The following is a 26,403-nucleotide window of genomic DNA, read 5'->3' as shown; positions in this document are numbered from 1 at the left end:
TGGGCCTTGGGAAAGGTGTTCTTTTAGGCACATGCCCCCCAAGCCATTTAGGGCATAGCTGTCAACTTTTCCCTTTTCTTGCGAGGAATCCTATTCGGAATAAGGGAATTTCTCTTTAGAAAAGGGAAACGTTGACAGCTATGATTTAGGGCACTGGTACTAATACCTTGAATTGGGCCGAAGAGCTCACTGGCAGCCAGTGCAGCACTTTCAGGATTGACGGCACATGGTCCTATCAGGATGCCCCTCAACAATCTAGCATTCTGCGTTAGCCGCAGCTGCCTGACCACTTTCAAGGTCAGTCCCATGTAGAGCACACTGCAGCAGTCCAAGCAGGAGGTCATTAGATTGTGGACCACTAAGGCCATTTTACAATTTTTGAGGTTTCCTTGAACTATGGAATAATCTACAAATTAAAGTAGGTATATATTGCAAGGCAATGCAAAAGCTGGCGCTTCCATTAAGAGAAGCCTACCCAATTGCTCACCTGATAAGATCCAAGGGCTGTTCTTTGAAAAAACGAGGAAACCTTGCCCATTCTCTGTAGAGGGTGTACCTTTCATTTTCACACTTCGGGTCATTCGCCCTCTTCCAGTACTGGCACTGTGTCAGCGTAGACAATGAAATAAAGCAGATATAAAACAGATCAGTAAACGGCAGCATGTGTTCTGCAACACTGGTTCCCCCTAAATATGTACCAGGATAATATATGTAGAAATTGGTATAATCTATATATATGACAGGCTGAGGGCGGGTGGCAACAAATAGCTATTTATAGTATTAAGGCCAACAACGTGGGCATTCCTTAAGAACAAGCACACTTAATCTGAAACTTGGGGACTCTATCTCTGCCAGGTCTAAATAATACATACTTTAAAACTTAACTGACTGTGGGGCAACAACAAGCAGGAGTGGATGGCAGGGAACTAACTACGCTGCCACCCCTGTGGCTTACCAGGAGGGAGAAGGGAAGGGGCAGTGCAACAAAGAAACTGGAATTGTGCAGATGTACTCCTCCGGCGTTTCCGTGTGCTGCGCTGGCTCGCCAGATGCGGCTTTGTCACGCTGGCCACGTGACCCGGAAGTGTCTCCGGACAGCGCTGGCCCCCGGCCTCTTGAGTGAGATGGGCGCACAACCCCAGAGCCTGTCAAGACTGGCCCGTATGGGCAGGGGTACCTTTACCTCTACCTTTTACTCCTCCGGCCAGCGTGTCATCAGAGCGCAGACCTTCCTGCTGCCTGCCTTCCCTGGGAAGTTGCAGTGATTCTAGTGCCAGGTACACATTGTGCTTACTCTCCCAGCAATTAAGCCCCTAATTATTTTTCAAATTGTCAAACTAGTTAGGTATAGAGGTTCAGGAGTCTTGCAATATGCAAGCCCAACTTTCAATTCTGTTGTGTTAATATATAAAGTGCTGATCAACTTGTATTCAGGAAACCCTATATCCCATCTTGATCACTGAGATCATCAGGAGCCAAGCCCATCTTACAGAGGCCCAACTGGCCTCTACCAGATGCCAGGCTGGTTGCAAGCAGTGAAAACAGTCTTCTAGCAAAGTCTTCTCCTTGCTTTTGATTCTGATGTTTCGCTTGAAGGAATCTCTACCTTGTTATGCAGGCAGGTCCATGCAACTGCTTAATTTTTTTTGAGCAATTAGGAATTAAAACGACCGTTTTGTACTATTTTATATTACATTGCATATATTGTTGCATTGTATATATTGCTGTCCTTGTTATATCACATGAACAGGCACTGTACAAGTATTTTTATGAATACATAAAAGGCCACAATTTCTTAACATAGTTTCTAAAAACAATTATGCGCCCCATTCATATATAAACTGCTAAAAAGAAAATCCAAAAATGGGCTCCAGTGAAGCACTTGTTGTATGCCACCAGAGGGCGCTTTGACACTAAACTTTAACCCTGCAATAACCATCCCAGTTTGACAGCACAGCTGTAATTAACCTTCTTCCCCTCCTCGCTCTTTCCCCGGGGCTTGCACAGGTGTTATGTTACGTTATGTTATGTTGTAAGCAGTTTCCCATAGCAGTAGTCACAATTACAGTGAATCACACATATTATGTCTTCCCTAGGAGGTGTTACTTAAAAACAGATAAACTGAGGTTTGGAAAACAGGGAAGTACTCTGAAATGAATGAATGAATGAAAAAAAAAATACCTACATCATGAAGAGGATAAGCAGCAGTGTAGGTGCCATTATTCAAGAGCCGTTTGATTCCAAACTTCTTTTTCCCTTCTTCTGTTCCATATGGACACCTTGTTAAAATATAGAAAACCTAAGAGGGAGAGAGAAACCAACCCCACAGTTTAAAATGACTATACTATGATTATCAGGTAATCTAATTTTCCTTTGCAACTGTTCTTCACCGCAGTGCGTAAATACAAAATATTTTCCACACTCAAAAAATAGATATGTTAGTCAAATAAAATTACATTTGACCTTTACACTAATTTATTAACCCATTACCTTTACAGACTAAAATACTTCAATATAAGGCTCCAGAACGTTGAATTGCACCTCATGTGTGCTGATGTGTCGGAAGTACTCACAATTCTGTTCCTGACAGACGGGGAGAAAAATGTATTCTCATCTTCAATGAGGTAGAGTTCCTGCCGTTCTTTGCTGAATGGGGCTGTGAAGTAATCTGGTTCTGGGTGCATCACAATTTCAGGCAGTCTAAATGGCCAAGATATCCATTCCAAAGGGTTTTCCGTAGTACAAGGGATATCATTTTCTTTGATAGGCATTTTTATGCTCAGCACTTCAGCATATGTGATCAGAACTTCCCATGGCGCATGAATCTTCACGAAGTAAGTTTTGCCATTGTCAGATTCCTACAAAGGAAATGATAAGGTTTGAGGTTAAAACAGGCAATACTTTCATATTCATACATCTATAAAGAAGCTTCACATTAAATACAGATATCATCTATGGGAGCTAGGGCCACTGCACCCACATGGTAAGCAAAAACAAGAATACTTTGGGTGGTACTGAACTCCTGTGACCTGCCAGTGCAAAGATTTCCACATGGGTAATAAGACTTTCTCTCCTTTTTTGCACCCTCCACTATGAGCATCCTGTGCCCTCACTAAATCTGCTCCAGAAGGTGAGGGAACCCCTGGAACAGATTTTTTGGGGGGTGCAGAGTGAAGAGAAAGGGAGAACATTTCATTACCCTTCGAGAAATCATTCCTCTGTTGAAATGAGAGACTTAGTGCTACATTGGACTCTAGCATAAATATTTATCTAGCCTTTAGCACCATTTTTAATCCACCATTACAAGCGTTTCTGGGCGAAATACATTTCTTAAAAAACAAAACACCATAAAATATAAACATGCAAAATAAACCTTTAAAATATTTTTTAAACTTCAGACCAGAAACAAGCTCTAAAAGGCATATTTTGAACATAATGAGAAAGTGCAGTTTAGAAAGCATGTGCTTCTATTCTATGTCAAGCCGCTCTGTTTGCTATTCACCTCATTACTCTTCTAGGTATTTGATAGTATTTCTTTTGGACTATGATGTATAAAATGTTAAGCTACATTTAAATCTCGCTGAAACCAATAGTGCTTACTTGTTCTATTAATCCCAGTGGGAGTCAATCATGACTAATCATCTACAGGCAAAATAGGAGGATAATCAAGACCAAGAGAAGTTAGCTGTGCTCATCAGAAGTGGTCCGTATTCTGTCTCCATACAAAACCTTTATTTAGACCACATGCCTGAAGATTTTCTGCATGTACAACTTAATGCTCTTCTAGCCCTTCTTTTTCCTTTATTGTAGGCCTTTAACAAACCTCCCACTGATGATAGCCGAAGGATTACAGCTTATCAACAAGATCTACAAAGAGGCTCTATTTCAATGGGGTGACCCTTCTCATCTCCCCGTACCCCCGCACAACAAAGAATAATGGGCCCAAACAAACCCCAGGCACACCTGGAATCAGAAGATCTCATAATCAGAGCAATTGCCATACTTTGAGTTAAGAAAGTGAAATTCCTCGGCCTTGAAACTACTCGCTGAGACTTCTCCTATAGAAGCATTGTTGTTGCAGCTGGACTGTGCAGTCTCCTGATCCCAGGTATGTCTTGGGCTTGCCAGGCAGAGGGGCACGGATATCACTGTAGCACCTCTCCATGTTGTTAGGCACTGCAGGGTTTTGGATGACACCTAAAGGTCACAGAACCTCTCCAGGAATGGAATGCATCACTGTTATTTTCTGATCAGCATCTAGCATGCTGTTAACAAACAAATCTTAAACATGCTGCTGGCAGGGAGGTGAAAGATGCCACAATTCATTAGACATTCTATTTCCTAGCAATTTCCAAGCAGAGTTCTTCATCCCCCATCTAGTTTAAGCATATGTTCAAGAAGTAAGAAGGCATAATAATGCTTCGTTACCTTCTTGTCTTCAGTTTCTAGTTCCAGGCCAGCCTTCTCTAGATTGTTCTCAAATTCTCGTCTCCGTTCCTGAAGGAAAACAAAAAGCTCTTTACTTCTTATTAAAATAGTAGGTGCATTTAAATCGATAAATACCTGTTATGTGTCAAAGAAATGTTCTCAAGGGCAGCCCAATACAAAGCACAGTGCAATAGTCTAAAAATGATATTGCCATTCTCTTGGTGACAGTAACCACATCTTGGGTGAAAAAGAAGAGAGATCATAGCCAGCTTACTAGCCAAACTGTCAACTGGCCATGGCTGCTCCCTGGACATCCAGCAGCAGAAAAGGCATATCATTTAAAGTGATTTTTTTCTAGCTAGATGAAAATGTCCCTGCCTTAGGTGACCATTTTGCATTGTTTTCAGTTTTATGGTAGGACTATAAATCACACCAACACGTGTAAAAAGCAGTAACTAAACAAACAAAAATAATATTTATCAGCACCTATTTAGAATGACTTGAACAGTTTCCTTAACAGACTTCCTGTTTTATATTGTAGACCCATCCCAAGTTCACCCTCAGGGTAACAGTTGAAGGCAGACTTCAATTTCCCATGGTACATTTTTATGAAGATAAAAAATAGGCACCAAAGTCCAGTGATTAAAGTTAATGATTCTGAAAGAAGTTTAATATAATGAACAGATAATACATGTTATCTAAGAGAAAAGTTGTGCTATCAATGTAAAAAGAAGTTCACTTTCAGATAACAGTGCTGTTTGCAGTCAGCAAAGTGATAACATGTTTACAGTGCATGTATTATAATTCAGGGGTTCTCATGCAAGGCTTTCGTTTTGTTACGACTCTTTGGAGGGCATCATCAGTAGTCTCCCTTTCACATCTCTCAGATGTCCTACATTGTAAATAATGTTTTGCATTTGTGATTACTGCCTACAAGATGGCACAGTCCACATTTGGGGGGGGGGGAGACAAACAGAACAGGGCCTATTATTTTAGGCAAATGATTACTACCATTTTGGTTCTTTAGTAAAATCAACAAGACTAGCACCAGGAAAATCTACTAGGTGGACAAACAATAAGTGAAAATGATATGTGCAACAGTGGATAAATTCCCAATAAATTCCAAATAAATATGCTTAGGCATGCACTAGAGCGTGTTGGCATGCAGCATTGAACCAACTCTTTCTATTAGACAGCATTTCAGCTCCTCATTGATACATTTTAAGGTTCTGCTGAAAATGGAAGTGATTTTTAAAAGTTTTCGTTGTATGAAAAATTAGGTGCTCTGCTAGCATATGTCTGCAAAACAAAGCAAGCATACAGACTTCCAGACTGTGCAGCTCTCAGATGTTTTCCCAAGAATGCTTCTATTCTTAGCCCACAGAACATTGCCAAGTCACTGTGCTGTAGAAAGAGCAATGCATGAGATTTCCTAGCAGTTACTGTGCAGTATGACACTGCATGCATTTTTTCCCCAATCCTTAACAAAGTATCAAGCCCAAATCCATTATAACAGAAAAATAAAATAAAAATCCATGGTTAGAGTTCACTGCTTAAACGGGAGATGTTGCTAAATAAACCTTTACGTCTGACAACGCCTTCAGCTTTGCTGGTCCCAAAGACATATAATTGGACTGAATGTATTCAGGCAGTGGGCAGATTTTAAAACTAATATCTCTAGTTTTAGCCTGGTGGAACGCTCTTCCTCATGAGACCAGGGCCCCGCAGGATCTGATTTCTTTCTGCAGGGCCTGTAAGACAGACTGCCAAATGATTCAGTGAATGATCCAGTTATTCAGTCACTGGGGCCTGCAAGTCTTCTGCATTATTGCCTAAGACCATACAGACTTGTATGTTTAGCAACAGCTATTAGTCACATTGTGGGATTCATACATTGCTCACCTGATTCTACATAAGCCAGGGTTATAGCCAACTCAGTTTAAACTCACTGAAATTAATGGACAAGACTAATTTAGGCCCATTAATTTCAATAATTAGAACGTAGTTGGATATAATCCCCTGGTCTCCAAGGGACAATAATATTATCAGTACAGGATGGTAGCTGGGATCTCTGAAGTACTGTTGTCCCAAGAAAATCATGTAGGGTTACACCACCAGAAAAGAAACCTTGACCAGGAAACCAATTTAGTGTACAATCCCCTCTATTCATTGCCAAGTGATTGATTAGCAATAGGCAAAGCTGTCTCTGCTTTCTCTGTAGTGCAGAGGTAGCCAGTGTTGTCCCCTATAGATGTTGCTGATAACTGCATGGCCAAGGGTCAGGGATGATAGAAACTGTAGTCTAAGCATCTGGAGAGCTCCACATTGGCTATCCCTGCTGTTGTGTATAACAGCTATATATGGAACAAGATGTGGTACAAAGTACCGAGGACAAAGTTCCCACCCCATCTTAGAAGATAAGATTATTTCTATGCTTTTGTGGATAAGGAAATCTAAATTGCTTACAGCCTGGTTCTCAAACTACTCTGGCAGCATTGCGAGTCACTAGATGGGTAAACAAAAAACATTTGCTGAAATGCTGTTGCTTATGATTAGTGTACAGGACCCCTGAAAATATATAGTATCTTATGTAAGCTATGCAACAACATATGTTTCCAATACATTTGGAAATAAATTGTTTTGATTATAAAGGCAAGTCACATTGAGATGGTCTATTTAATTTTTTCCTAACAGAGTTTCAGGGCTCCATGACCTTGAGTTTTCTTGCAAAAAGTCAGCGTTTAAGCATACACTCCTCTCCTACATTGAGAGAGGAATCCAACATTGCAGTGAGGCAATCCTTCTGTCAAGTCAAGCATTTTGGCTTGCCAAACAAAACAATTCCCCCTCTTCTACCCACACATGCTTTTTCAGTGTTTCTCCCAAAATCCCCCAGAACCAATTTCAGGGGGCACACGGAAATGGGAGTAGATGTCCTTGCACAGAGCTTCTGCTGATAGGATTCATCAGTTGAATCCCTCCCAGAGACTTTTCTACCAGCAAGGGAATGAGGGATAGACCAATAACACTACAGCATTCCCATTTGTGCAATGAAGGACCAGTTGGCTAATTTCATACAATTAAGGGAAGCACGTGTGCTTGACATGACTGCAATCTCCAACATCAGGAGGAACTGCAAACAATCTTAATCTTGAGTCATTCCCTATGTCTGTTGTTGTTTCACTGAATATTTGAAGGGCAACACAAACTATGATTCTATGAACTGTCCAATTACACAAAATAGTGCTCAGACCTGCAGTCAAAATGGTGCTATCGTCATCAGAGAAAAGAAGCTGCTGCTCCCCACCCTTCCTTTTAGGATAACCACACGATTGCTGCAGCTCAACTGGCACTACTCAGCACATCTATACTTTAAAAGCTATATTATGATTATTTAGAAGATATATACAGGCATTAACAGAACTTTACATGGATAATATTAAACGTATAGAGCAGAATCATTAACAGTGAAGAATGCAACACTTAGAATGGCATCCTGACACTTTTTGAAGATGCCAACTTAGAACAGAAATTCAGACAGAACTACATCATGCCTCAGTAAATTGCTTGGAGCTGGTATTTTCTGGTCATACAAGAGGCAAAAACAGGAAGCAACCATTTGTTTCCTAAGTTGCTCCATCAGAAAATGTCATAAAAGAAACTTACCACTTTTTTTTCTCCTTCTATTTTTGGATCATCTACATATGCAAGTACGAAGTCTATTCGCCGGACACCATCCCTGAAGAAAACAGAGTCCTTGCTTTGATGTCGTTTATCAATCTATATAGAATATAATGTACACTATTAATATTTGTGGCTGCTTATAAACATGGCAGAAAACCACACATCTTCCAGTTTGTTTCAAGCACTCAGTCTCCTATTTCCAAAAGAAGTATGAGATTTATGAAATAACTTGAGGGAAATGCTTCATAATTTACGGATGTAATGTGTGTGTGTGTGTGTGTGTGTGTGCGCGCGCGCGCACGCGCACACACACACACACACACACACACACTCTTCCCCTTTACATTTCCTCGCATTTTCCCTCTTCTATTAATCACTAATTTCCAGACAGTCACTCACACTACTGACCCCTCTCCATGCATGAACAAGTTCACACACTCCCATACATCACAGATGTTTTCAAGTCACACATTTGACTGAATGAAATATATGAAAACGAACATCTGAAGCCCATTGCACATAAATGTTATTCACCTGCCATACATCAGACGTATTAAATGCAACATACAATGACAAAAGACAACAATCTTTAAATTCTTTTTACATTTTGTCTAAATGTCTGCTTTTAGAAGCAACTGCAAACACTGAAAAGGTTATTTTAGTCCTAGCATAATTTTGTACTGTAAAATAATAACACTCTGCTGTTAAAACAACACACTTGCAATATGTGAAAGCAGGAAGCACAGCAGTGGTTCTGAAAGTAAAGAAAATCTGTCATTGTTTTTTAAATAAATATTTAAGAAGGCAACAGACGCTTAGCAACAAAATCTAGTTGACTTTGGATTCTGCAGTAACAAATGTGGGAACAAATTTGGTACATAAGTAATGTTATAGAGGTACTTGCTTCCATAAAGACTCCATAAATCTGGGAGCGGTGTCTTTTTCAGCTAGTTTTAATTTTATTTTATGCACTTGGACGATTACTATTAATCACATAGCTGTAAAGTAAGTTTCCTTCTGATTTGCTTCGTAATTGGCTTGACTATTCTGAATTTCATTAGTGAAGTCTCAGAGCTTACCCATGAATTCTCCAACAAAACTTGGAAAGACCAAGTCAAGGAAAACTCTCTGTCAGTAGCCTTCTATTGCCAACCCTCCAGTACTGTGTCTCCCTCCCCTTCCCAAATTTACTGTGCAAGGAAATAGTGAGGGGAAACAGTTGGCGAGAAATTGGCGATTATATACCCTGGACAGCAGTGGGTGTCTTAAGCTAGAGGCTTCCTTTACTGCAAGGCCTTCTTAAAGCTATCTCATTACCAGAGTAAATTTGAGATTTTTTTTGCACCATGTCAAGTCCCTTATGAGTTAGGCTAAACTTCAGTAGGGACCTTGGATGGCATTGCAGGCAGGCAAAAAAATATTTTTATTTAACCAGACATTGGCCTTCTGAGTCATTCTTCTGGGCTGTTCTGTGTTTTAAACTGAATTATGTTTTTAACTGGCTTCCGCTGTTTGGATTTCTTATCTGATTTTACTGTACTATTGTTTATGGTGTGTGCAGTCAAGCCAATTGATTTTGTGGACTTTAGTGCTATCTGCCTTCGTAATTTTTTTATGGATAGGTGGAGAACAAATGCAACAAACAATAAAATCCTAAGTTTACCTTTCTGAATTCCACTAGACTTGGTGCCATCAGTAGTAGCAGCAGCAACCGTATATAGAAATTTAGGCTATATGCAATGCCAAATGCTTTGCAGCACTGGTTTTATTCATTCTCACAATTATGCAAGGTAGCTCTTCATTTTCATTCTACTACGAAGCCCATATTATTATTTATTCTGCTAGCTGAATTTTGGGTGTGTGTGAGAGACAGAGTGTCAAGTGTCATTTGCACCTTTTCATAATTTTGCTACAATGTCATATGTTGCTTTTATCACACTGTTGAACTGACTCTTAATTGTGCTTTTTGTTCCATTTTATCTTATGGGATATCCCTGAGCACTTTATTTCTGTGCGGAAAGCAGACTCATAAATCACAACAGCTGCTATGCAAATGTTCATTTAATGCATGGTGGTTGGGTGTTTGAAGGAAATTTGGTCCAATACAGCAATTGCAGTTTCTCCCAACATATGCATGCAAAACAGAGCTCAATTTAATCTACAATTAGGTTTGTATTCAGTACCTTGCAGTTGGTACTCAGTACCTTGCAATGATTAGAATGAGTCTCTAGTAATATCAAGTTCACCCTAATACAAAGTTTTTCAGTGCTGAAGAAACCCCATCAGAAATTAAATATCATATAATGTCCAATTGTCAAATAATTGGATAAGGTTTGCAGTCATGTAGGCAGAGCTTTGATGCTGTCATCAAGTTTAACATGAAATTATGTTAGGGTGGCTGTGGGTTTGTTTTGTTTTAAGAAACAAGCTAAAAATCGCTGATCATTATTGGGGGGTTTTCTGGTCTAAATTCTGTTCTTGTTTATATTATGCAAACAACTATTCTTTATTTAAAGACTATTGAGGCTACAAATTTAATTCCCAATTAACCAGAGACATCACATAGTGAAGCTTGTTATCACTGCAACCATCCAAGCTATTAGCAGTATCAGCTCTCTATGGTTTACCCTGAGACGTTGCTTCAGGAACAGATTGTATCTCCTTCCAGCCTTCTGGAACAACCAACAGGGAATTAGCTTGTCACCACACTATTTTTAAAAAAATCTAAATCTACAATTGCGTAAAGTCAGGAACAAGGCTCATTTTTCCAGATCAGAAAGTTATGGCTGCAGTAATAAAACCTGCCATTATAAAGAATACTTATTTCAAAGACAATATATGCTTACATAGACCTTAAGTTCTAATATGTATATCATACATTCAAGATATCATTTTTGGAGATCTGGTTCTTAAATTCTCCATGGCACATTCACAAAAAGAAAACAATGTGCTCCAAGAGACACCCATGGACATATACAGACTGAGCATTTTGCATTCATTTCCTGTTATCGCAAGAGCTGGAAGTTTACAATCAAGGTAATTTGATGCCAGGAAGCTATAGCTATACCTGCAGACATCCCAAGTTGCATTTATGTGTCCACACTGAAATATATGTGATGAAAGGGAATTGAACTTGCCCATCGTATGACTAGTCTGCCCACATACGTAAAAAAGAAAAAAAAAAGGTAAAGGACCCCTGGATGGTTAAGTCCAGTCAAAGGCGACTATGGGGTTGTGGTGCTCATCTCGCTTTCAGGCCGAGGGAGCAGGTGTTTGTCCACAGACAGCTTTCCAGGTCATGTGGCCAGCATGACTAAACCACTTCTGGTGCAATGGGACACCATGATGAGTGCCAGTGTGCATGAAACACCATTTACCTTCCTGCCACAGCAGTATCTATTTATCTACTTGCACTGGTGTACTTTCAAACTGCTAGCTTGGCAGAAGCTGGGACAGAGCAACGGGTATTCACCCCGTCGTGGGGACTTGAACTGCTGGCCTTCTGATTGGCAAGCCCAAGTGGCTCAGTGGTTTAGACCATAGTGCCACCCGCGTCCCTTTCTGTCCACATAGCAGTAAAGGAAAACTTTCAGAGCTATGTAGTGGGCACTGCAGTTATTGCTATCAGAAGTATTTTTGAAAGGAAAAGGAGGCATTCCATGCAAGGGTGAGAGTTTTCTCTGAGGCAGTTTCCCATGCTTCTAGTTACATGCTCCAAAGCAAAATTGGAAGAATGGATATGCCCCTCCAGTTCACAAAGCTAAGAACAGATAAAAGCCTCACATTTTATTTCTGTCCTGAGGCTTTTACCACATGATTACCATATGATTAAAACCAGTTTCAGTGCCCTCTTATTTAAAAAGTCAAAGCAAGATCCAAGTTGTCTGTACCCTAACAGCTAAGTAGGTTGTGTACAAGCTTTTAGCACTTCATTCCCTAAAGGTAGCTGCTAACTCCAAAACAAATAAGAGGTCAGCCACCAGTAACATAGCTAAGAAAAGCAAATTTTGGTTACGGCCTCCACCACCAAATTATATTAACAGAAGAGTTCTTGGTGTTTCTTTTTTTAATAATACTTGCTTATACATTTATTATATCAGATGAATACTGTAAGAATTATTTGCTGCATATGCCACTGGCTCCCAAACCCTTTTCCCTGTGGACAACTTAAAAATTGCTGAAGTCTTGGCAGATCATTTATTGATTTTTTTTTGCCTGTTGTAGCAATCGTGATGCACTGTGCTAGATGCTGGATGATTTTTAATTGCTTTTTTATTGCTTCATTTATTTCTTATCATGTATTTTATTGCATTACAGTTTGCATGCCATAATTTCAAATTGTAATGCAATAAAATACATAAAAAAGAAGCAATAAAATACAATTAAAAATAAATATGAGTGTTTGATGCAGACATGCTGTGGATCACCTGGATAAAGCTCATGGAGCACTAGGGTCCACAGACCACAGTTTGGCAATCTGCACATGTACAGTAAAACAAATCACTTTAAAAATAAAATCGGTGCACAAAAAGGAGATGATGTTTATGATGCTTATGCACTGTATTGTAAGATAACCAAGATATCACCAAAGTCTGCTAACATGATTCTGGGATGGAAGTGTGAGCCATCAACTGACCAGAAATACCAAGGAAGAATATATGGTCATAAAAAGCAGTAAAAAGTCACGGAGATATTTTTTCAAATCTTCAAATTCACAACACACGGTGTTGGAGTTATATTTCACAATTGCAAACTTTATATTGCTTAATTGTACAAAATATTTTATAACATATTAATTAAAACTTGTGCTTTTTTAAAAAAACAAAGTTTAGGGGTACTCTCATTTTCCTACACATATTGAAACACTGCCCCTCAATGAGGCCAAACTTAGATTCACAAAATGTTTAGGGGTATGCGTACCCCAGCGTCCCCCTAGGGAAAAAAGCACTGATTAAAACCATAGCCAAAAGACAAACATTCATGGAAGTTATTAGGTAAGAAAAAAAAACCTAAAATAGGCCTACTTCACTTAAGCACGTCAAATAAATAAATGTAAATCCAGAGTTATAACTTTCTCTTGACTCAGAATAAGAGGAACAGTACAGTAAATAATGATAAAGATCTATCAATCGGGCACCACAAACCAGATAGATAAATAAATGGAAAAGTAACACCAGTATTAGTAACACCAATATACAATGATAGTAAGAAGTCAGCGGCCACCTCATATAATTTCGTCCATGAAGCTAAGAATATCTAGGTGTACCTGAAAGGCAGACTGCCTCAACTCCATTCAAAATTCATTGGATTAAAAGCAAGATACCATGTTAAGAATGTTAACAGATACCATTTTTATCCTGCTTTCACTAGCTGCATGTTGTTACAGTAATTAATAAAGCAAAGCATTACACTTTCTTGGACTTCATTTTTCAAACTGATCCCACTGCCCAACATTTATGCTTGCTTCAGTACAAGACGAGGGGGTGTTGAAAGTCCATTTATTCAGAAGGGGCATGCAGACTCCCACTGACAGATGAATGAGCAAGGTGGTAGAAAATAAACCCAAAGTCCTGTTAAAACAGCAGAAAAGATCCAAACACATAATAGCAACTCATTCCACAGCAAACCCAAGAAATAATAATAAAAAAACTTTCCAGTTTTCAGCACTGTGTGGAAATTTTATGCAGATTTGTCACTTCATATTTGGTGTATTCTCTGTCCTTGATACCACTGTCCATTTTAATGATTAAAACGAATGCCAGCAAAATGAGAACACTAGGCAATTACAGAGACAAGAATTGCTTTATTTTTGGATGGACAGAGACTCCATATCTAAAGGTTAATCGCTTATTCTAAAGTGTCATTCCAGGAACAGACATTACCCTTATTTCTGAAATCTTCATACTGTAACTCAAAGGAAGAAAATCAAGGGTCAGCACTGCATTTGCAGAATGGCTTTTGTTCTAGTAGAGGTGTCTACTAATATAAGAGAAAGGGTGGGTCATTGTTGAAGATTTCTCATGCAGTCTCCCATTTTACCTTCCACACTGTTCTGGAGAGTCTATTGCACTCATTGTTGAAGGGATATCCAAAATATCTTAAGAAAACTGGAAAATATTTTTTTTTGCTGTTGTTGCATTTTGACATACAGTAAGAGACAACACTATTCATGCAGGGATGCATAACCACTGCCACTGATTGCTGCTTACCCCTTGAAGATCAGAGATGAGTAATGTAGTCTCAGTGGTACTTAGGCCCTGCCAGTGGCATCATGAGAAAAATATAATGGGATTAGTGTTGATGCAAAAGCTGCAGGGTGCTTAAAACAAAAAACCCAGCAGTAACCATGAAGCCTTGCAGGGTTTGTATGTGTTTTTAAAGCTGCAGTGAGTAATTTCCAGTTTAATTCTCAAGGAAACAATAGACTGTCATAGCCATCTGTCAGCTTTATTTCCTGTGAGGAAATAAAGTGAGGAAACCTAAACCACAGTAATTTATGTTTTACATGGTTATTATCTTCCTGTTTGCGAACAGGAATAAAAGTTTCTATCTAATAATATTTGGTTATTCTGCTGTAAAAAAATAAAAATAGAAAAAGGCTATGGTTTTGATAAGAGTTTTATACCACATTTGGAAATGATGGGGAAAGGAAGATTTCTTTACATTTTTATCATAATAAATTTCCTGTCGGTCACTAAAAGCTTTTGGAAATTTCTATAATCTAGCGGTCTCTTGAATACAATCAAATTTACTATGTAAATTAGAAATTTGCTGTATACCTCAAGAAGTGAGTAAATTTGGTTTGAAAAATGATCTAACATTTTATGTAATAACAAACAAATGCTTAGGACAAGATTTTCCAACAGTGATCTCAAAACATGAGTTTAAACTGGCAGTCGAGCAGGGTGTATAGTGGTGATGCATGAAGATATATAAAGACAAATGTTTGATGCGTTAGTTTCAAATACAGGTAGGGAATATGAAACAAGATGTGCAAATTTTTCTAGGTTAATTTCAGTCCAGTGCATATGAGTGCATGAGTAAGTTATAGTATTAGACAATAAAAGCCAGATGGTGATATTCATCCACAAATTAAACTGGATTCAAGTTTGTCACCAAGCATCTAGCACAAAAATTCAAAGAAGTGATCACCTTTGTATTTAAATTAGATAAAGATGTACAACAGAATATATTGGGCAGTAACTGTTGCAGCAAGCAAAGTGGATAAGGTATTTATTATGTGAAAGTATGGCAGCCAAGCAGAACTAATTTTAGGCTAACATTCATCACAATAAATATTACTCAAAATGCATACTCATAAAACATTTTGGTAATGGCTTATCCATAACTCATCTTGTATACTATGCATTGCATGTAAATTATTGTAAAGAAATCAGAATTTAAAATGCTGAAAAAACTCACTTGAAGTTGCAAATATCTGCCCTTTTATCATAAATATGTGTAGCCTCGATGCAGCTACTGAATTTACATTTGCTTTGCAACCAGAAGCCAAAAAATACAATTTTAGTATCAGATTTACACACAGGCTTTACCCAATAAAGCAAAAATACATTTGCCTTGAAATATAATTGCAAAAGTGAGCAGAATCATATTGCCCTCCCCATTCCTCTACAGTGTGTCTTGAACTTGCACCTCATTTTCCAGCTCTATGCCCTATGGCATTGGGCATTATTGCTGTCAATATGTGGCTATTATGGTTAAAAATAAACAGTACCCATGCACAGTTTATGGTACAAAGGGAAATAAACTTCTATGTGCAGGGATACATACACTGGCCTCTTCGTGCTTGTTCTATGGTGGTTCACACACTGGAAGATGCTGCAACATCATTATATCTGGCAGGTTTGTATTTTGTGAGAGAACAGAGATTGACTCCTCCTACATCTGGTTAACATGGGGACATCTCTGCAACCTCAACCTCAAATCCACACCATTGCCTCACTCCACTGCTTTGGACAATGGGGTGTGGCGGTTGCTGTTACTCTATTTTGGAGCAGAGTGTTTTTCTGGGATGGTGAGTCTAGAATATGGCAGATGTTGTACCAGTGTAGTGAAAGCACAGCTCTTTTCCTGGTGTATGGGAATAAAGGATTGTTCTTTCCACATAGTACCAGTATATGCCCTCAAATACTACCACGTGTTTAAACTCATTAAACTTATGATAGGTATGCGATTCGCAACCTGAACAATTTCACTAAAGTAATGAAGAGAATATATATTTACAAGAGCAAGTACATACAGTATCCAAAGTATGCAACAAGTGGGCTACCAATATCAAATCAAGACTTTCTAATACAGTGGTACCTCGCAAGACAAATGCCTCGCAAGACGAAAAACGCGCAAGACGAAAGAGTTTTCCGTTTTTTGAGTCGTTCCGCAAGACGAATTTCCCTATGGGCTTGCTTCGCAAGACGAAACGTCTTGCGAGTTCTTGCAAGTTTGTTTCCTTTTTCTTAAAGCTGCTAAGCCGCTAAGCCGTTAATAGCCGCTAAGCCGCTGAACCGCTAATAGCCGCTAAGCCGCTAATAGCCGTGCTTCACAAGACGAAAAAACCGCAAGACGAAGAGACTCGCGGAACGGATTAATTTCGTCTTGCGAGGCACCACTGTAATCAGCCTAAAGTAATAAATAAATAAATAAATACAGTGCTAAATATATATAAAATAAATACAGTTTAAGTTGGGTTGTTAAAAAAACACTTTACATTAAAATATAGGAAGCTGCCTTGAACTAGGTTAGACTATTTGTCCAGCTATGCAAAGAAATGGCTAGCATTAACTATGATGAGAACTGTGAATTAATACTTTTATTATTATATCACATGGGAATACAAACACAAGGCATAGATGGCTTTCTCATATCAAAATCACATAACATTATTTGATTTCATGTAGCATTCATCAGCTTAATCATCTAACCAATTCACACATGTAACTAGGCTTCTATATGCAGTGTCCTAGATTAGGGGGCACTTGCACAAATCTGCTGTGCAATGGAATTTAGGGTGGACAAACTTTCCTGGCTCCATTTTGCTTTTCTTCTGTAGACTGGCAAGGCCTTGCATTCCACTCTTTTTGTCTTCCGCTTTCCCCTGAGAATTCTATAATTGATTCCTTAGAAGCCAATTTCTAAATATTAAGGTGTATGCCTTCCCTGAGAGATTAATGGCAATCTAATGAGGTTTTCACTTACCCACAGCATTACTTCCCTTTCAGTATCAAAAATCACATTTTATAAAACGAACTGTGCCCACAGTTAAACCTTACCTCAGAGTTGCAAGGCAGTTCTGAATCTGTGTTTGATAAATTTTCAAATAAAGGTCCATTACTTTCTTCACCTAAAGAATACAGGAATAAAATTCATATTTACCTCAAATGTATGCTTCCCTAAAAAAATAAGTTAAAAAAAATATTTAGAGCCCAATCTTATATATGTTTACTCAGAGCTAAGGCTTTCTGAGTTTAATGAGGCTTACTCTTTCTGTTCACATGTACAAACCAATAGGTGCCCTTGGCAGTCACATAACAACACAGACAATTCTGGCAGTGTATCCATGCTTGCAATTCTGGGATACTGATTTCATATTTTAGTAGCTACATCCTGAGAGGCCATTATCACCCACAATAAGTAGTGTATCATGTACAGCAAAGGGAGGACAAGCGTGTTTGCATCATAGGAAGCTGCCTTCTACTGAGTTATTGGTCAGCTAGCTGATTTGTGATGGCTCTCCACCCCTGCCTGGAGATGTCAGGGACCTTTCTGCTAAAGTTACAGCCCTTCCTCACATCTGCGCAAACATACTGGATTGAGGCAAAAGTTAGGACAAAGGTAGGAGAGGGGGGTGGGAGAGGGGGCAGGTGGGTGAGGAAGGGCTTGGCCTCCTCCATCCCTTCAAGATGCAGGGGTGGCTCAGCCCCATCCCAAAAGACATTGGGCACTGCAGGCACCTCAGCCCTATAAAGTTGGCACCTATGTGTACCAGCAACTCTGTTCAACACTCCACATAATCCACGAAGGTTTATGCCATAATAAATGGGTCAGTCTTCGAGGTGCCACAATATTTTTTTTTGCTGTTTTTGCTGCAACAGACTAACATGTCAACCATCTCTAAATACATTGTTGTGCTTGTTCTGTAACCATTTCCTGAAAATGCAACTGGCCTTTCATTGTTAAAGAATCAATGAAGAATACTTTTTTGTGCTTCTCCAAGCAATGGGATCTTGACTTTTGTGCACTGAAAGAAGTATGAACCTTCAAGCAAAGATTATCCTGTATTTTGGCCACACTTTTACCCTACATAGAGTTTCTACCTCTGAATCACTACATGAAGAAAAGCCACAGAACAACATGCATCCTAATAACTAAGAGCAATGCAGGATTTCACATGAAGAACTTTCTTGTAAATGGGCTTTTCTCTGTTCACAATTTGTCCTGAGCTCAATAGGAGCTGTTTATTTTACCTGCAAGCATACAATGTCTAACAAATGGTTTTTAATGGTGCCAGCTGATGCCCTGATATCAGATTATATAATTTACATGAGGTAAATAATCTTTCAAAAGTGATAATATACATGAGAATATTTTACAACCTTATACCTTGCTGCTGTTCATTTAACTGCTTGCCAGTGAGAAAGAAAACAATTGAAACATCTATGTCTGGTATTCAATGAACTTCTTCCATACCAGTATAAAACACTGACCACAATTTACCTATTTCATATGGTCATGAAAGCTTTAAAATATGCATCAAGACCCCCACCTACTAGGAGTTTCCTGCTCAGTTTAACGAAGAAATTCTATTTCCACTATAATCAATGGAGAAACTCAGACCTGTTCTTTGGAACTTCCTCCTTTTGCAAAACTGGTTGTTTTCCATGGCTTCAAAATTTCCATAAATTTTACATAAAGAAGAACTTTATGTGCACAGTGGAGAGTCCAAACAGCTTTGGATCATAGACCATTCATTTATGAGCCCAAATTATTTCACCATAATCCACCCCCCAAGTGTGCTTAGAATGGCAGCTTTGAATTTTTTTATTCCACTATGCTGAGCTTGTATTCATGAATCTAGTAGTATATGTAAATTGAACGTTGTATATTGAACATGCAATGTTATTTGCATACCTTGTTGAGTCATTGTGTAAAGTGCCTTTGAAGTACCATCACATGGAACTGATTCTAATTCTCACATGCAACCTACACTTGATGCTTTTGTCACCAACTACCAAATATGCATGTGTGAACTCATGCTTAGGCTTTTGTCTTAAGCCCATTTATATGGAAGGCAATTCTGTGAAGTCAGTCTGTGAAACACTAAAAAAAATATTCAATTTGGCTAAAGAAGAAACTTAATATCTTCTTGACTTACAACTACATCTCATAAGATAGAAAGGACGGGAAAACTCAATTAAATTTCCTTTGAAATGTGTCTGAAACATATTGAGGTACATACACTAACCAGCAAGCACTCTCTCTAGCACATACTCACTTTATTTAATAAACTTTACATTTCACTTGGCTATAGTGAAACCGCTATGTGGTTTACAAGAAATATTGTAATTATCAACAAAAACAGTTTATATTAAACATGTCAACATGTCTGGATAGGCTTGCCTGAACAAAAATGTTTTAAGCAGGCACTGAAACGTGTACAGCAAAGGTGCCTATGCAATGTCAAAACGAAAGAAACAGACATAGCACAAAGGAATTGAGTTTCCATTGTGCAATATCTGTTGCAGAACAAATCCTTAAAGAAATGATTTGTGTTCCTAAAGCAGAATGAAATCTACTTTGTGGCAAAGGAATTAAAACTGCCTGGAGAGAACACATAATAAATCTGATTCAAACCAGCTCTACCAAGAGACTTGTATCATTCTGTTGCTCTGAACATGTTGTTCTGTACCTACAGACCTCCCTGCCTTTGAGTGTAATGAACACTCTAAACTGGACGAATCTGAGTACAGTGGTACCTTGGTTATCAAATGGCTTGGCTCCTGAACAAATCAGCTCGCGAACCCTGCAAACCTTGAAGTGAGTGTTCCGGTTTGCAAACGTTTTTTGGAAGCCAAATGTCTTGATGCGACTTCTGCAGCTTCCAATTGAGTGAAGCACTCAAACTTGTTTGCTGAGCCACATTTGAACCCAACTTTGGTTTGGTTTGTACTTTGGTTCCCCTTGTTAGTGACAAAGACTTGCATAATTAAAGTCTTTCCTCAGGCCAAAACATGAGGTGAGAGGCTTTCAAATAGATCATCCCAGCAGAAGTTCTGTCATGTGGATATGGTTTAAGTGCCCTCTGTTTCCCCAATTTCTGATTTAGTCACTGTATCTCTTTGCTTGATATTTGTTCCTGTTCCTCATTTGGTTTTCAACATCCTGATTCAGAGCAAATCTCTTAATATCCTCTCCTAGTTCAACATACTGTGTGGAATCTTGTGCACACAGAAGCACTGCTGAAGCAACAGAAGTATCCACTAATGCAAGAAGAGGGGAGGTGATTTTTGCTGATGCCTCTTCTTCTGCACAATTTAAATTTTTGTGTGTTTCAAAATTCTTGATATATGCAAGCGACTTTAAAATAAACAAAATGGTGGTATATAACACCAGCGAAATTAGCTAAAATGTATAAAACAGTTAATAAATGCTAGAAATGTAAAGAAAAAGGGGGTACCTTTTACCATATGTGGTGAGAATGCAAGAAAGTGAAGGACTTCTAGGAAATGATTTATAATGAGATTAAAAAATGCTGAAATACACTTGTTAAAAAACCAGAAGCCCTTCTGTTGGGTATGGTGGATACAGAAATTCTTAAGAATGATAAAAAAAATGTTTTTATGTGATAACTGCAGCAAGGATACTATTAGCCCAAAGACAGAAACAAGAAGAAATACCAACTAAAGAAGAGTAGCAAGAGAGATGGCGAGACTAACAGGGGAAATTCAGGACCAGACCTTCCTAAAGGAATGGAATAAGTTTTTGATATATTTGGAAAGCAATTGTAATCAATTGACATCGCTTGTAGGGTTAAAAGAAGTTTTGTAAGGAGTGATTTATAAATTATTGTGAAAAGAATTAAGAATAGATGTATTGGAAATTTGAGTTTATAGCAATAATTATAGTAACAAATTGCATAATTAGAAAGGCTTTAGAAAACCATCAGTCGAGGTTGAAGGAAGTCTTAGGCTGTGATAGCCAAAAACTTTGAAATGATGTTTAAAAGGATGTTATGCTGTGTAAAAACCAATAAAAAAATTAAACAAAACAAAATAAAATAAACAAAATGAATTTGAAAATTCTATCTGAGATAATCTTGGGGACCAAGCGGGATAAAAATGAGATAATGAGTTACTGTATCTAATGCAATACAGTTTTGAAACTTTCAAAAGTGTAAATCCATAGATCCTTGTAGCAAATGTTTAATCTTTCACTCATATTACAGTTTCGGGTTACACTCAAAATAAAGTAAGAGCTGGCTGCTGGCTTTACTGTGGCCTTGCAAAGGTCTTTTTCTTCTTCTAAGTATCCATTTTCAGTTTGTAATTGTCAGCACAATACATGTCAGGCTTGCTCCAAAGATGCTAAGTCTGGTCTTTCACATATCCTAACTTATAGTTAAGAAGAAGTCTTTGGATAGCAAACCACATTTCACTGTGTAATTTCAAAGTAAAGCTATGGAAAAATTAGAGGCCCAAAGAAGTTAAATTTAGCAGAGCTGCTTTTTAGCATGTGCCCCACCAAGCATTTTCATGCCACAGGGGCATTTGCCATCTCGCCACATTCTTGGTCGTTCTAAAAATCCCTAGGTATCACAAGAATCCTGTTGAGAGAAGCTATATCATCACTTGGAATGTCAAGCTATAAAACTGGACCACACCTAAAGTATTGTGGCTTCTGGAGAGTGTATTCTCTGCAACTATTTTATCAGCAATAGATAAGAAGAAAATACTGACCCCATCAAGAATTTCAGATAACAAAATAAGCATGTGATTTCTTTAAATATCATGCTTCTTTGTGCTCATGAGGTGAAAAGGGGTGGGGAGAGGTGATATTCACAGATTCCCACTTTTCTATGTACTGCATTTCTTTGCACAACCTACCACTTTGTTGCAAAGGTCCATCACACTTCTTTAGCAGATTGGCTGGGTACATAGGGCTCCAGAGGGAAAAAGAATTACCAAAAACCATTCCTCCTCTTTACACTAATGGAAGTATCCATTAGTGATGCGGGTGGCACTGTGGGTTAAACCACAGAGACTAGGACTTGCCGATCAGAAGGTCAGCAGTTCGAATCCCCACGACGGGGTGAGCTCCCATTGCTTGGTCCCTGCTCCTGCCAACCTAGCAGCTCGAAAGCACAAAGTGCAAGTAGATAAATAGGTACCGCTCCAGCGGGAAGGTAAACGGTGTTTCCGTGCACTGCTCTGGTTCACCAGAAGCAGCTTAGTCATGCTGGCCACATGACCCAGAAGCTGTCTGCGGACAAACGCCGGCTCCCTCGGCCAATAAAGCGAGATGAGCGCCGCAACCCCAGAGTCGCCCACGACTGGACCTAATGGTCAGGGGTCCCTTTACCTTTAAGTATCCATTGGATCAAAAAGCTTTTTGCAAGTGGAGTGATACAATCCATAAAATGGCAACCTGAGACTAGTGGGAATTAGTTTATTCAACTGTATCTGTTTTCAGCCAGTAACTCTAAATATGTACAAGAAAGCCAAAAAAGCTAGTATTTCAAAGGCTGCAAAGTGTAAAAATATACACAAATTCCAGACCAGACAGCCAGACTGTCCCTTTCATATTTCAGTGAAAGTTTAAGTCCTCAAAGGGTAAAGGAAGGTTCAATCCAGTATTTATTGTAGTAGCATCTCTTGCAACTATGTCTTCACCACCTTGCATTAGTTACTTTAATTATTATAGATCGCAAATATTTCATATACAGTAAAAAAGTAATACTGAATTGTTTATTATTTTAAGTGTGCTTTACAGCCTTGACCTTGTTTCCCCTTATAGCAACTCTGCAGCATGCACCACTTCTAGCAAAATATTGATTGAAAATATAAAAGCACTTTAATTCCTTGCCATTTGCAAGTGAATTGTGAGAGCAGGTCTTGCTATAGTTTCCAAGATCATGAATGACATCAGTTTGTAAAATAATGGCTAGCATTCTATGATATAAACCAATTCAAATCTCCCCTCTACTATAAATTCACTAGCAGGCCTTGCACAAGGTTTTATCTCTCAAATTCAGTCCCTAATCACAAATATGGTTACAGTATTTCTGACCTAAACTACAGGATAGTTGTAAAAGTTAGTGAGATAATGTATATGAAGTGCTATGATTATGCTGAAGTAGTGTATAATGACAATTGTATTGTTGAATACTGTGTACAGTAGGGTATACTTACAAATGTTAAATACGTCTGGTGTTGACATCTATTGTCATCAGAGTGATATGTTCTTCATATACAGCCTATGCCTAAGTGACAAACGTATTTAAACAATGCCCGTCACAATGTTTAAGCAGCTGTTATAGTATCAATGAAAGTGGAACAGCCAAAAAAAAAAATGACAAATGGCCTCTGTCTTTTCAAACTCCACAGTTAATATTCTTGTTTCAAAACTGAGAGTTTGTTTTTGTTTTTATGTTCTGTAACAAATGATGACAAAACAGGGTAGGAATAGTCCCTTCTTTTGGGACAATTTAAAAGCCGTGTGCAATAGCTAATCAGATCCCTAACTGGGTCATTCCTTCATCTTGGTCACTTGATAGGGAAGTTGTTAACTGTTTCTTTATTTGACATCTTCAACATGTACATGTGGAGATTTGTGGCTGTGAGCTAGAGACATCATATGCATAAAAAAACAAGGTCATCCTTGTTTAGTCATCATCCCAAGAGAACGTTAATTATTTCACGAGAGATGCTCAACAAACTGAAAATACATTTTCCTAAGTACTGGTCTGGGAATACACATACTATCCTATCTCTCAGTGTTGTTAGGAGGAGTATTGAGGGGTTAGCTACACGTTACAGGCAAACAATCCTGACACCCTAACACCCTTGAGAACTCTCTTCGTCTAATCCAGTGTTTCCCAAACGTTTTTGGGCAACGGCACACCTGTTTACCGGAAAAAAATCTCGCGGCACACCACCATTAAAGCCCCGCCCCGTGACGTCAGCGCGCAGCGTCACGCCGGGAGGGACGCACAAAAGTGAACGTTTTTTCCCTTCCCCTTGCCGGGGTGGGAGGAGGCAGCAGAGCGAGGGACTGAGGGACGGTGGCAGCTGAGGCGGCGGCGGCTGTTGTGGGGGTGGCGGCGATAGCGGGCGGAGGAGGAGCCGTCGCCGGGAGTTGCTGCTGCTGCTGCTGCTGCCCGGACATGCCGGCCTCCTCCTCCTCCGCTGTCTCGCGCTCCTCCCTTTTGCGCGCGCTGCCCCGCCGCTCGGCACCACCACCGCGGAGCCGCCCCCGGCTCGACGCGGATACTCGCCGCCGCCGCCTCTCGCCGCCCGACTCGCCCGCCTCCCTCCCACGGCACACCAGCCGGTGTCTCACGGCACACTAGTGTGCCGCGGAACACCGGTTGGGAAACACTGGTCTAATCAGACCCGGCTCCAGATTTTTTCAGTGATTGAGATATGAATACCATATGAATATGTTGCTCCAAGGAGAGCTGTAAAATGACTTCAAGTCATGAGGAGGGACTGACCTGCTCCGCATTATTTTAATAAAGGCTTTAAAAACTTTAGCTTTTGATTCCATGCTATCCCAAGGGATTTTGATGATTTTTTACCCGTTTGTTAAGTTTATAGTGGTACAGTCAAACCTTGGTTGTTGAACAGTTCCATTTTTGAACATTTCGGCTCCTGAATGCTGAAAACCCGGAAGTAAATGCTCTGGTTTTCCGAACATTTTTCAGAAGCCAAACGTCCAACACGACTTCCGCTTGAGTGCAATAAGCTCTTGCAACCAATCAGAAGCCATGCCTTGGCTGTCGAACATTTCGGAAGCCGCATTACATTCAACAAGTGAGGTTTGACTGTATGTTTATTGTTGATTTTTGGATTAGAATTTTATTCTTTACATTATAGCTGATTTGAACATTTTTTAAAAATATGGTTAAAGTATTGGTCTAGGACTGGGGGGACCAAGGTTCAAACACACACACACAGCCATGGCCCTTTCTTAAAAAAGAAAAGAAAAAACTAGAGAAGTAATTGGAATGCATCTTACTCTTTTCTGCTTGCCATTTCTCTATTCCAAATACAGTGGTACCTTGGGTTAAGAACTTAATTCATTCCGGAGGTCCGTTCTTAACCTGAAACTGTTCTTAACCTGAAGCACCACTTTAGCTAATGGGGCCTCCCCACTGCTGCTCCTGAGTGATTTCTGTTCTCATCCTGAAGCAAATTTTTTAACCAGAGGTACTATTTCTGGGTTAGCAGAGTCTGTAACCTGAAGCGTCTGTAACCCAAGGTACCACTGTAGTAAACAACAGTTTCCCCCATTAAAACAAGCTATTTCTGAGGTAGAAGGAAAGCATCCATCAATGCTTCCTTTCTGCCCCTACATATGGCTACAGCGCTGTTATATGCATTAGTATATAAATAACAGCCCCAGAGATACTATCAGTGCTTCCAGATGTGGACAATCAGCAGCACCCAATCATTCCTGGTCTACTTAAAGCTGCAAATGAAATAGCAACTCTGTTTCCAGACTTATGGAATCCAAGAAATATTCTGCATCCATGTGGGTAGTTCCCCTTTCCCCAGTCCCAAATTTCCGGGAATGTTGCATGGACCACAGTGCAGGTGAAAAGTCAAATGCTCCCGCCCCATTTGCTGCACTCGCAATAAGTATATGCCTTCTGCTGCAATTTGGGGCTGGGTAAAAGAAATAGATATGAAGGCAATATTATTTGGAAAGGGGATGGTGAAAATGATAGAAATGATTGTTAGAAAAGAGACGAAGCATATGAAAGGAAATGGCTACAGCAAGCTACGAAAGACCGCAGCTGGCTCCAACAGTTGCACCATAAACCATCTATCCCTAGGGAAATTCAATACAGTGTTAAAGGAGGCATAATTTCTGAACATGGGGGGGGAGGGAAGGAAGCTAAGCAGGGGAAATATAGGAGCAGGGCATTTTGTTGACAATACCAAGCTAATGCTCTGTAAAAATGAATGAAAACAGTTGACTATTTCACAGTAAAAGCCCAGTGTGGAAACAGATTATATGTTGAACACTCTGAACTTGTACAAAAATAAAATCTAT

At 39.3% G+C, this 26,403-nt stretch overlaps 1 protein-coding gene across 8 annotated transcripts in view; it reads right to left on the bottom strand.

Moving 5' to 3' along the window:
* ANO5 (anoctamin 5) overlaps positions 1 to 26,403 on the bottom strand; it is a 64,378-nt gene that overhangs the window by 28,250 nt on the left and 9,725 nt on the right. For 2 of the 8 annotated variants that reach the window (XM_082237970.1, XM_082237971.1), the window contains exons 2-9: positions 17,400 to 17,470; positions 14,322 to 14,369; positions 10,740 to 10,784; positions 8,095 to 8,208; positions 4,429 to 4,497; positions 2,574 to 2,858; positions 2,186 to 2,299; positions 488 to 603 (exon numbers count right to left, since the gene is read on the bottom strand). In XM_082237970.1, the coding sequence (XP_082094096.1) occupies positions 488 to 603; positions 2,186 to 2,299; positions 2,574 to 2,858; positions 4,429 to 4,497; positions 8,095 to 8,208; positions 10,740 to 10,784; positions 14,322 to 14,369; positions 17,400 to 17,470 (862 nt within the window). The remainder of the gene's footprint in view (positions 1 to 487; positions 604 to 2,185; positions 2,300 to 2,573; positions 2,859 to 4,428; positions 4,498 to 8,094; positions 8,209 to 10,739; positions 10,785 to 14,321; positions 14,370 to 17,399; positions 17,471 to 26,403) is intronic. The other 6 variants (XM_082237973.1, XM_082237974.1, XM_082237972.1 and 3 more) reach the window with 5 other exon arrangements.

Source organism: Podarcis vaucheri (genome assembly GCF_965113315.1).
Source record: "Podarcis vaucheri genome assembly, chromosome: 1".
Taxonomy (NCBI): domain Eukaryota; kingdom Metazoa; phylum Chordata; class Lepidosauria; order Squamata; family Lacertidae; genus Podarcis; species Podarcis vaucheri.
Note: the sequence above shows the minus strand (reverse complement) of the source record. Positions and strands in the feature narration are given on the sequence as shown.